General features: G+C 48.6%; 1 protein-coding gene across 5 annotated transcripts; it reads right to left on the bottom strand.

Moving 5' to 3' along the window:
• Positions 1-3,902: 3,902 nt before the first annotated feature.
• LOC307201764 (uncharacterized protein) lies at positions 3,903-10,282 on the bottom strand. 5 transcript variants are annotated; one of them, XR_013832753.1, is made up of 4 exons: positions 9,695-10,282; positions 5,639-6,760; positions 4,314-4,422; positions 3,903-4,081 (listed from the first exon to the last, which is right to left on the bottom strand). XR_013832753.1 is itself a non-coding variant. In XM_079951178.1 (2 exons), the coding sequence occupies exon 2, from the start codon at positions 6,715-6,717 to the stop codon at positions 5,959-5,961; it is 759 nt and encodes a 252-aa protein (XP_079807304.1). In that variant the 5' UTR covers positions 6,718-6,760; positions 9,695-10,282; the 3' UTR covers positions 3,903-5,958. The 5 variants fall into 5 exon arrangements, 1 of the variants encoding a protein (XP_079807304.1); XR_013832751.1 differs by having other exon boundaries at positions 4,314-6,760; XR_013832752.1 differs by having other exon boundaries at positions 3,903-4,422.
• Between the last annotated feature and the right edge of the window lie 1,940 nt (positions 10,283-12,222).

The following is a 12,222-nucleotide window of genomic DNA, read 5'->3' as shown; positions in this document are numbered from 1 at the left end:
CCAATTAAACAAATGTCAGCTGGAATTGAACTGTCTTAAAGCAATGGCAAAAAATTATCAGAGGAAACACCAGAAGGGTCTCCTTGGGCAGACAATTCCCCAGACTCCATGTGGCCACAGAAAGGTTCGCTCTTGTGTGATCCTATTGAATCTTTCTTTCTTTCTCTTTGTTTATGCATTTTTACAACTTATATATACACCATAAAATATTCATCATTATTTATTATCCTTGGACTTCTCCATGGCGTTCTAGGTAGTCTTTTGTCGGCTGCATAATCTATTATTCCACCCATTTTTGTCACAAATCTTCCTTTATTTAATGTTATCTGCTGCTCTTATGTTCATTCCTACTTGTAGGTTAAACTGACTATTATACCCTCTGAGATACTTTTCAAAACACTTCCACTCATCTCTTATCCGTGACTCATCCTTATTTCTTAGTTTCACGGTCATGGTTACTAATTTTGTGTATTCTATCAATTTATTCTGCCATATTTCTTTCGTGGGAATCTTTTTTTCTTTCCATTTCTTCACATATACCACTTTAGCTGTGCTGGTTGCATTTAAAAAGAGATTGAGTGCCTTTTTCAGGATATCCTAATAGAAAGGCCTCAGATCTTTTGGGAAATGTGATCTGAAGGATCTTTTTTTAATTCTGTATTAATCATCTCCCAGAATTCTCTAGCATAGTTCCAATTGAATTTCAGCTAGAAGCAGAACTTACTACGAAGCCTTTACAATGTGTTTTAATGTGCCTGAGTTGGGTACAAATACTTTAAATGAATAAACAAGCATGTCTGGTAGCCCAAGCTTAAATCAGACCTCACTCTACACCAGGGGTCAGCAATCTTTTTCAGCTGTGAGCTGGTCCAGACTATATTTCCTTTGCCCCACAAATAACCCAGAGATGCATTTTTAATAAAAGGACACATTCTACCCACATAAAAACACGCTGATTCCCAGACCATCTGTGGGCCGGATTGAGAAGGTGATTGGGCCGCATCTGGCCCAACGGGCCTTAGGTTGCCTTCCCCTGCTCTACACCCAAGGATGCAGTCTCCCCCACAGTCAGTGTGTCCTGAACTTCCCAGATAACTTGTTCAGCTCTTAGGTCTAACCCAAATCTTTCCCTGGTTTAAATCCTCGCCCAAGGAATCCAGGCTTCCTGACCGCCAAGCTGACTGGCTGGACTTCACTGTTTTCAATGCTCATCCGAAGCATCCCAACTCCAAGTCTGCTGCTCCCTTCCCAGACAACCCAGGATCACTGCAGGGAAACTCCATGTGAAAAGGCTGTTTACCTCTGAATCAGAGGTGCGGGTGGCGGGTGGGAGGTAAACAAGAAACGGGAGGGACACCATCATCTTTATCCAGCCCCTCCGGATGGATGAGCTTTCGGCCTGGCCCAGAAAATGCCATTCTTGACCCAAGCACCCCCCCCACCTGCCCCAAATCTTGCTTTCTTACCTCCTAGGCCCCTTTCGCTGGAGCCTCTGAACCAATCAAAGAGCCCAGCCCAGCGTCCCGGCTCCCGAGTCCCCCTCCTGGGCTCTTAACCCGCCCCAATCCTTCCAAGCCTGGCACCCAAGCCGCCTGCCCTCCAAATTTCACCGGCCCCCTCCCTCCCGGGCATCCTGGCTGCCAGCCAAAAGCGTCCCAACCGCGTCTAGATCTCTCCCCCCCCCCCCCGCTGCGATCTCCGAACAGATCCCGCTCGTCCTCTTCCCTGAACGAGTCCGGCTTCTTGGCGAAGAGAACAATAGCCCGGAGCTGGGCGAGCATGGCCAAAGGGGGAGGGCAGGGGACCCGCCGATGGCCAGGGGGCCGCGGGGAGCGCCATCGGCGGTGCTCGTGCTGCAAGCCCTCCGCCCCGCGCCTCTGGGTTGACTTCGGGGTCCCTTTGTCCCTCCCTCTCCCCCCCCCCGTCTGCCCCCCCCATTGGCACGCGAGTCCCCTACTCATCCTCGGGCATTGCACCCGGCAGCCGCTCCTGGCCGCTGGCATCCCCTCCTCCTGCTCCACAAAGGAATCCCTCACCTGTACCTGCTCCATCCAGGCTGGTACCGGGGAAGATTCTGCAGCGCCGCCGCCGTCCCTGGGCAACTTTCCGCCTCCTTCAGGGGGAAGAAACAGTTGGGAAAACTCCCCTCCCCCTTTTCCCTCCTCCCCATCCCGAATGCGCACCTCCCCTTTAAGTGCAACCAAAAAGGAAATTAAAGGGAGCTGGGAGATGGCCCTCGCTTTCTGTCTGCAGTCAGAAATACAAGCAATACATGACCACTCTTCCCCCGCTCCCGCGCCCCACCTCCTTCCCCTCGTTTAAAGACACAGGCGCCCCGCTTGCAAAGTAGGGAGAATCAGAGGCTGGTTCTGTAATTTAGCTTAGTTCAAATACGCTTTATCCGCGGTGTAATAAACCAGGATGAATTAGGAAAGGGTCTGTTTTGCAAAGCACTTTTTGCGATTCCAAATGCTCCAGTTGCAGTTAAAAATCGCCTTTGCATCTTTATTCTCAAAAGAGCATAACTCCCCCCCCCCCGTCCATATCCTGTTCTTTCAGTGGTGAACTAAATGCCATTGGGAAGACCACAAGCAAGGCATGAATGAAACAGCCCTCTCCCCTTTTGTGACTGGTATTCAGAGACACACTGCCTCCAACACTGGATGGTAGAACACTGCCATTGTGGTTAGTAGCTATCTGTAGTTTCATCCTCCACAAATTTGTCTGTCTGGGTTGGTGGCTAGAACTTCATACTGTGGGAGCAAACTCCACAGTTCAACCAGGCACATGCACCTTTCTGGAATCTTCTAACCTTCTCAGGATGGCCCTGAGAGAGAGGTTTTTCCTCTCTGTCCACTTCCCCCACATCACACACAATTCCATACAACTTCCTCATGAAAAAGCAGGTTTAAAAATCTATTTCTAACATATACTATCATACCAGCATCTCAGCTGTAACAGCTTTTCTCTTTTCTCTCTAGACTGGGGAGCAGGATGTCATCGAACCAGTATGTACACCCTAAAACATATTCTGCACTGATGTCAGTTTGCTCTGAACAATTCTGTATGCAGTTTTTCAAAGGAGAATTTGCATTTCCAAGCACGCCTGCTTTCATTCCACCTCCCCTCCCCCAAAGCAAGGTTCTGGACTGCTTGGCCAATGTATGGGTCAAGCTGGGAAAATGAGCATTTACTCTATTCCTTCTTCGACCTCTGCGCTCATGTTCCTGTACTGCTTTATCCTGGTAGGTTAACATACCCAGCTTTTAAAACTAAAATAATAAGCATTCCAAATTCTCTGGAAATGCAAATGTTGGGTTCATAATAAAGCAAGTAGCTGAGAAAGCTTATGCAAAACAAGTGATATACTTACATTTTATTGATTTACATATTTTGAGTACTCGGCTGGCAGATTCTTGATGGATATTTGGTTTTTGTAAAAAAAAATAATCATAAAAAGGATGCTATGTTCAGTGTGCATCCCACACTTCCTCCTTCAACAAAAACTCTTTAGAGAAAGCCGAGACAGACCACTGAGCCATCTGTTTTGTCCACTCCACAATGACAGGCAGCAACAATCCATGGTTTCAGAGCGGAGTTTTCTCTAAGCCCTACCTGGAGACATCAGGGATTGAACCTAGGACCATCTGCAATGGAGAGCAGCTGCTCTACCCCTGAGCTATAGCACCCACCCCCCTTTCTATGTTCAAGGAAATCAACTGATTCTCCACATCTTGAGAAAAGAGCTTTTGCAAATGTCTAGAGGTTACACAGCTGAAAGGCACTCTTCTCAAACCCAGCAAAGGACTAAATTCTTGCCAACGGATCTACATCCTCTCAACGAAATGGAAGCAGCACAGCAGAACTTTATTCGTTTAGCACACAAAGATGAACCAAAACCTCAGAGGATTGTTTTTAATTAAAAAAAAAAAGGAAGACACACACAGTTTAAAAATTCCACACTAAATATGAAGCAGAGGAAACATGATCCAGGAATCTCCCTGGCAAGCTTTGGAGGTACCAGGCTAGCCGATACCTTGGAACACATGCCTGTATATCGATGTCTCCTGATTGTTTCTCCCTGTCGAGGAAACAGAGATTCTATGTTTGTTAATTATTGTAGGAAACCACAGCAGTCTTATCACATACATCCCACAGGCAGTAAGCCTGGGATGAAGACCAACATTTTCTGTTGCTGCATATCTGGGGCTGAAACCCACCCACCCCATAAGTATATAGACCGTGGCCTGCAACTTTTTGGGAAGCTGGTTGAAATGGTTCTAATTAGGGGGCAGAAGAAAACAAGGCCTGACCAGAGTTGATGGGTCCACACATGGATCTGATCTGGAGGCTGGACTACCAGTAGCAGCAGCAGCCGCTGGAAGGAATGTAGAATCACCAACTCTGTTTCCCTGGAAAAATCTGGAGGGTTTGGAAATAAGAGACTGTTAAGGCTGGCAAGTTGGGGAATATCCCATATTCCATCCTTCAATACCCATACTCCCCATCTAGATTTTTAAAATAATAATAATAATGCAGAGCCAGAATTCATTAAAGCAGTGCTTTATAGATGGAAGGGCAGGTTAGGAGGAGCCTTAAGGAAATGCAAAAAAAAAAAAGCCCAACCCCGGACTCCTCCTAATTTTAGCCAAATTGTGGTCCCCTGTAGCCTTCAAAAAGCAGTAGCCAAGGGGGCTGCTGCAACAGGTAAAGGGTGCCAGGCCCTCTCTGGCTCTCCTGTAATTTGGGCACTGCCTTAAAGAAAAGTGACTTTCTTCCTGCACATAGAATTCAGCTGATGTTCCACCCAGCCTTCTCTAGCCTCTTGCTTATGCTCCTTCAATAGGCTCTTTATTGTAAGCGAAGGAGGGGGAGAAATTTGGGCCCAGGCGTTCTTGAGGTGGAATGTCAGGATTCAAGGCCACAACCTCCTTTGTACACCAAGTAGCCATGCAGCTGTATGAGACGCTTGCAGGGGACTCAAAGAACCAAAATTGGCCAGATTTGATTTGAACCTCTCGCTAAATTCAACTGGAAGCCCTGCATGGCTATTGTAGAATAAGGAAAGTTCTCTTCATGGCTGCCCACCACCTGCTCTTAATCTGGAACCAAATTCTGCATGAAAGCAAAGCAGATCTTCCTAAAATAGGCATGCACTAGTTTTCCTGACAGGTTGAGGTCTCCGTACTGTGTCTGTGGGTCACAGTGCATACATGAGAGGGCTACCTCCTAGTAGATTTGAAGGCCAAGTCTGCAGATGAGGAGGTTTTAACAGGCATGCATTGTCATTCTGCATGATAGCATACCCTTCAGGCATACGCAGAGGGGACAGTGTCTGTGCCATAATGCAGGTTCTAGGCAGGGTCTGCTGGAATCCTCCCTCCACATATCCCCACTATGCCACAATAACTTCTCCCTACAACACTGTGGCAGAAACAGATGCTAGCAGGCAATGCTCTGTGTTGCAGAGCTCGGCCCGTGAATCCATGCTGGATGTGAGTGACCTACGGGGGTAGTGGAAACTCGGGTGGGGACAAAGCAGGAGGCAAAGAATCCCCCTGCCAGGTTGCGAGGAGCACAGACAGATGGGATAGACAAGGTTCTACAAAAGGCGGAAGGTAGGCCAGTGTGTCCATACCAAGTCCTTGCGGCCTGAGAAGGCAGGAGGGACCTAAGCTGGGATTTTGCAATCTGGCTATCGCATCCCGGATAGTTTGTGGCATAGGTGGGCGAGGTTCTCCATTCCCATTTTCCCCACGCAACAGCTAGTCCTTGGGCCAGCAAATGGAGAAGTATCAGGTCCGTAAAGACACGGGGAGGCATTTGCAGGCCAGGGTTGCTGTCGCATGGGTGGGTGCTAGCTGCGCCCAGGTGGTAGATGTCTAAGGCCTGGGTGGGCAGCGAGGTTCTCATGCCGATCCTCTCGTGGCACAACTTCAGTCTCGAAAAGGCCGGCCTTTACGGCGTCGGGAGGAGCTGCAGGCGGTGCTTCCGGCGGATGTGCCTCTGGAGGGTGTTGCGCTCCCCAAAGCGCATGTGGCAGGCCTCGCACTGGTAGGGCCGCTCGCCCGTGTGCACCCGCTGGTGGTGCGAGAGCTCCCCCGAGTCACGGAAGCTGCGCTGGCAGATGGGGCACTGGTGGGGCTTCCGGCCCGAGTGGGTGTACTTGTGGCGCTCCAAGTGGGACGTGCGCTTGAAGGCCTTGCCGCACGCTCGGCAGACGTGGGGCTTGCTCTCCGAGTGGGTGATGCTGTGGCGCTGCAGGTAAGACAGGTACTCAAATGTCCGCGAGCACACAGGGCAGCTGTACACCTTGCGCAAGGACCCTCCGCTCCCACCCCCTTCCGGGTCCCCTGCCGCTCCCACCCCCTCTTCCACCAGCACTGTGTATGGCAGCCCCTGGCTGTCAATCAGCAAGTAGCGCCCCAATCGGGAGGGTTCCCCTTGTTCTGTGCCTCCTGTCCCTCCAGGAACAAGTGCCCGCCTCCCTGCTCCTGGCAGCCCATTCAATCCCTGAAGGAGGGCGCTACCAGGAGATGGCAATGGCGGGCGAGAGAGTTTAGGAGGCGATGTTTGGACACCCCCTCCCTCACCCCCCAGCTCCAGCTTGATGGGTTGTCCCACATGGCTTGCAGGCTCTTGTGGATTGAGGGGTTCCAAGGTTTCTGGTTGTCTTTGGGGGTCTCCTATAGACTTGGAATGTCTCTGCAGCTCCATAAGTATCTCCTTATGTGTATTCCCTTGGGTTGGAATGCCAAGTCTGCAATAAGAAAGAAAGCACATTACTTGGGGAAAGTGTGAGGGGGGAACCATATGGGTCACACAACTTTTAGAGCTGCAATTATGTAGGGCTGCCAGTAGGGCTGGGCGATATCTGGTTTTCAACACTGTGATGTATCACCAGCTAAACATTGCAAAACATACTGATATATCACAATGTCTGAAATAAGGGTGACGATATATTAGCTTGCATCACAGCTTTTCCCGCATCGTGATTTTTGCATAACGCACACGCACAGAGGATTTGTGATATACTGTCAGATCAAAAATTATGAAACGGTTATCATGATATGGACTTCAGCCCTAGCTGCCAGCCAATTAAAAGAGCTGTACTGCAACTGATTTGTCACCCACTTGTCTTCTTTTTAAAGAAACAATTCCATTAATAAATAGCATATAACCAACCCTCAATATAGATGCTTTTTAGAGAGACTAATATAGCTCTTTAGAGAAGCCAAATATAACTAGCAGCATAATAAAGAACAGCTACCGCTCATTGTTTAGAATTAGAGGCATTTTGAATGTTTTCTTATTCATGCATGTTACACCAATATCAGAACCACAATACCTGCACATAATAAATCACTGCATCCTTACTGTACAACACTATCCAACAACTTTGGTGTCGACAGCCCAGTGCCACACATGCGTACATGGAAACAAGACTTTGTTTGATGGGACTTACTCCCGGGCAGGTCTAAGGCTGCAATCCTAAGCACACTTACTTGGCAGTAAATCTACTTGAATTTGGCAAACAAGCACAGGACTGGACTGCAAAATTTTAGCTGGTTCCTTTATGAAGCTTACAGCCCCAGCAAATAAAGCTACTAACCCTGCAATCCTATACACATTTAATTAAGTATTGTTCCTACTGGACATTGCGGGACTGAGTTCACACTTGCCTGGGCTGCTCCTTCCCTAGATTTGGAGATTTCACACATGTTGAGTTCCAAGGAAGCTTCCTAGCAAAACCCCTAAAGACACATACTGTACAAAGTAGCATGTGAACGCAACCTTTGTTTTTTACCATCTGTGGAAAGAACCAGATCTTATTGAGCTGTAGGCTACAGGTGGGTGATTTAAAGCCCCCAACATTGTTTTATGGGGCTTCCAGCTTCCTCTGAACTCTCATACTTCCACCCCCCCCCCAGGTTCCTCCTTCCTGCTGGCTTCTTCCTTATTTTTTTCCATCTTTTGTCTCTCCCTCTTTCTCTTCCTCCTCCCCTTACAGGAGTGCCTGGCATGCTCTGGTCCATGGGGTCACAAAGAGTCAGACACAACTAAACGACTAAACAACAACAACAGAAGGGAAAAGATTTTGAATGATACATATAAACTAGTTTTAATTTTTTTTCTGGCTGTATCATCATCATCATCATCACTTCCTGAATTTATATGAATTTATACTGAATTTCGACAGTGGAATTTGTTGCCAAGGAGTGTGGTGGAGTCTCCTTCTTTGGAGGTCTTTAAGCAGAGGCTTGACAACCATATGTCAGGAGTGCTCTGATGGTGTTTCCTGCTTGGCAGGGGGTTGGACTCGATGGCCCTTGTGGTCTCTTCCAACTCTATGATTCTATGATTCTATATCCCCCCCTTCCTCCCGAATGAGCCCAGGACGGCAAACAGATATACAATTCAAAACTAAAAACAAAGTAGAAACAGATTAAAACATTCTAAAAATAATTGCAATTAAAAGCATACTTCTATCCAATGTTCTAGTATGCCAGTATTCAGTGTACAGTTTGAGGAAATGCATTCCAGAACATTAACTGTATTGGTTTGTTGTACTGTACAGTACTTTAAAAAAAGTATTTGTATACTTATTTGAGAATAACCCTATCAAACCCAGTAATGCTTATTTCTGAGTAGACCTGTGTAAAGGTGGTAGTTTAATTTGAAGTAAAAGTGGTGAAAATAGAAGCAGAGTGATGTTTATTCCAGATTAGTTAAGCTCTTCCCATCAATTATGGCTCCATCTACTGCTAGCATTTGGCCACCCTGAAAGATGACCCCTGAAGGAATGTGGCCCACAACAGAAAAAAAAAACCCTGCCTACCCCATCTATAGCAGGTATATATAATACCATCAACCATTACAGCAGAGCTAGATGGCAGGGGATTTATCTAAATAAATGCTGTCTAAAAGGCCACAGTAGGAAAATGTGATAAGATTTCATCCTCTACTCAGGCAAGGAGGGAGGAGAGGTTACAACATGGAGAAGGAACCACTAAAAATGGAAAGAACTTAGAAAACGTGGAAATGTAGTGCCAGAATCTAGGTCTATAGTATCTATACACCTCTTCACTAACACCTAGAAATTTGTGAGAATCCCTGACCTGAGGCTGTTGGGGGGAAAGTCATTTTATTACTACACCTCAGCTATACCAAAGTATTGCAAGCAGTTTGTGTTGCAGTGGGAATGTGTGGTCAAAGGTGGGGTTGGGGTTCACACGTCTCCTCTGCCTGTCCTCCATTTCTGGTTTTGTCCAACATTCTGCTAAATGCTTCTGGGAAGCTTACAAAGCAGGGTGTTTAGAGGCATACTGATACTGAAGATCAAATTAGCTATCATGGTCATTCATATGGTCAAAGCTGGGGTGGAATAAATGGGAATGGCTCTGGTGGGTGGAGCTGAGGGAAGATATGGTGGGAGGGACTTGGAGCACTTCCACTTTCTGTAGGCATCAGCTGCCTCCATCCCCAACTCTGGGGCTCTTCCATCAACATGCTAATATAGGCCACCTGTCATTAGGTTATGCAACAGCTTTCCCAAACTCCTAGTCTTGCAGACTTACACACAGCCTAAGGACTGGCATCAAAATTCCAAAAGATCTTTCTTGGCAGACACCCAAGTTACTTTCTCTCTCAGTTAGCCCCCTTCCTCCATATGCAGAACTGGATCCAAACTTACCCTGCTTGGGTGGCGTTCCAAAGTCTCAACCTCAACTCTCATTTCTGCACCAAAACCTCATGCCAAGGTGAGGCAGGCACCAGAACATGCCCTTTGCTTCCATCCTGGAGTTAATGTAATGTCCAGGTGGAGAACAGAGGGGTCTTCCAGTCTATGATCCAAGACGGCAGTATTAGCTGGCAGTGGATGGTACGGATCCGAACGAAACAGTTAGCGACACCAATCCGAGGCGCATGTTGGATCGCAGCCGGCAACAGAACGTGGCCCAGGTCCAAAGTTACCATGAAGAGGAAGGGATTGAGCAATGCCACCTTGGCACCCGAGGCACGGCAGGCGGACCTAGAAGTAGCAACCAAAGAAGCAGCAAAGTTGCCCGGCAGCAATGATCCAGAGGAAGCGATATATGGGATCGGTGGCACCTATCCAGCAGGCACGCACGTTCTGGCAAAGGTAAAAGGATCCAAGCCTTCAGGTTTCGGGGAGTTGGCATCCGGCTCTAAACGTCAGTTTAGCAACAGCAGCAACAGCAACCTCCACCCGCCAACCCGCCGCCCCGCTTGGTAGCAGAGAGGGATATTAGGCTCCCCAGGTGCCCCTCCGCTCCCCCCAGAAAGCAAAGCCGTGGGCATCCAGAGCCAGGTGCCCTCTTGCCCCGCTGCCTCCCTCTGCAGCTGCCCACCAGCAGCCCAGGCTCCTCAGGGGAGAGAAGGGGAAACTGAGGACGGGGGGGGGAGACCCCGGGGTGCCCTGAGGAGGGGGGGAGGGTCTCTGTCAGGGTGGGGCTGAACGAGGGGGGCTTCTACCTCGCTCTTCCTGGGGGGAGGTTGGAGGTGGTGGGGGAGGAGGAGGAGGAGGAGGTGGGTGTCGCAGCGAAAAGTGTCCTGACGGAAACGCGGCGGCTTCTCCCACCGGCTCACGCCGAAGAGGTTCCCAGATCAACGTTCGTCCTCTCGCGCACAGGGGTCGCGGGTCGCGGAGGTGGCTTCTCGCGCAGCTTCTGGAGAGCCGAGGGGGATTCTGGCTCACCCCCTCGGGCGAGGGCGCTCGCCTCCGCGACCCACGGAGACCCTGCCTCGCCTCCCTTCCCTCCACCGCCTTCTCTCCAGAACTTGGCGCAGCCCCTGAATCTGCGCTCAGCATTTGGGAAGCATTGCAGGAAGCGATGCAATTAATGCATGCATGTGTAAATATACGTATGATTTATGTATCTTGTATGCAGGACCCCCCGACTACACACGAGCCTTTAGAGCAGCCTTTCTCAACCTGTGGGTCCCCAGATGTTGTTGGACTACAACTCCCATCATCCCTGAGCTCTGCAGGGCGCGAAGGGAGAAGATTGTGGCCCTTCTCTCCTCCCCGAGGACGCCCTGCTTAGACTGAAACCCTTCGCGTGCTTTTGCTGGACGAAGTTAAGCCCACGGACTTCAGCGGGGCTCAGCTTTCATGAAAACAGACGCGAGTAAAGAGCTGCACGAAGTTAAGCCAGTCCTGTCCAGCGAACCCAGGACCAGGAACACCGGTTTTTTTCCTGCTCTCCTTCAGGTCCTTCACCACCCGGGCTTAGCCCCAGCTCTGCCTTCTCCCACCACACAGTGAACCCAGGACTGATGGGTTCAGCTTCTGCCCACTGATCCCCCAAGCTTCTGCTACCTGTACACTTGCTTCGGGTTATCTAGGTCCTCTCCACACACACACACCCTCCACTTTCTCCTTTGGTGTTTTCTGCCCTGGTGAAGTGTCAAACCCAGCAGCTGAGGAAGAGTGATTTTACATAGATGCAACAGATGAAGCTTCTCCCAGAATGGAGAAGGTGTGATGGGGAATGATGAAATTCCTCAAGGAAAGCCATTCCCATCACTGCCTCTTTATTCATGGTGCACACGAAGAAGGCCTCTTCATGTCATAGCTGTCAACTTTTCGCTTTTCTTGCAAGGAATCCTATTCGGAATAAGGGAATTTCCCTTTAAAAAGGGGAAACGTTGACAGCTATGCTTCATGTGTTCTTAAGAGGTACATCTTCACTGTTCTCCTAAAAGAGTGTAACATTAAGGCAAGATGTAGCTCAGTTGGTAGATCATTCCACAGTTTTGGAGTGCCCACTGAGAAAGGAACACGGCACTGCCAATCTCATCCCCTTCAGGGACAAGGAGCACATCACAATTGTGATGAAACTGTGAGATCCACAGCTGGGCAGTAAGTTTATTAAAGCTGACCAAAATATCATGAAATACTAGCAAGCACTCTTCTTGAGTTCTTCACTAGGCAAACTATTGCATAAAGCAGAAGTGAGATTGGGGTGGTCTAGGAAAAGTAAAAGTACAGAAATTAAGTTGGGTGTTGTAGAAATCAGATTAGTTTGTAGACTAAATTCCAAGGTGGAGATTGCACACCAAACTCCAAAATCCACAGTTAGCGATACTTGAAAGCTTGCTGCATTTTGTGATATTTTGGTCAATAAAGATTGAGACTAACTTGTCACAGAGTTCTCCAGATCTCTTCATCAGCTACATAGAGTGTTGGACTAGGAC

Source organism: Podarcis cretensis (assembly GCF_951804945.1).
Source record: "Podarcis cretensis genome assembly, chromosome: 13".
NCBI classification, from domain to species: domain Eukaryota; kingdom Metazoa; phylum Chordata; class Lepidosauria; order Squamata; family Lacertidae; genus Podarcis; species Podarcis cretensis.
This window is presented reverse-complemented; position numbering and strand designations above follow the sequence as displayed.

Excerpts from the sequence above, each read along its gene's own strand:
- LOC307201764 (XM_079951178.1), bottom strand. The coding sequence starts at position 6,717 with ATGGAGCTGCAGAGACATTCCAAGTCTATAGGAGACCCCCAAAGACAA.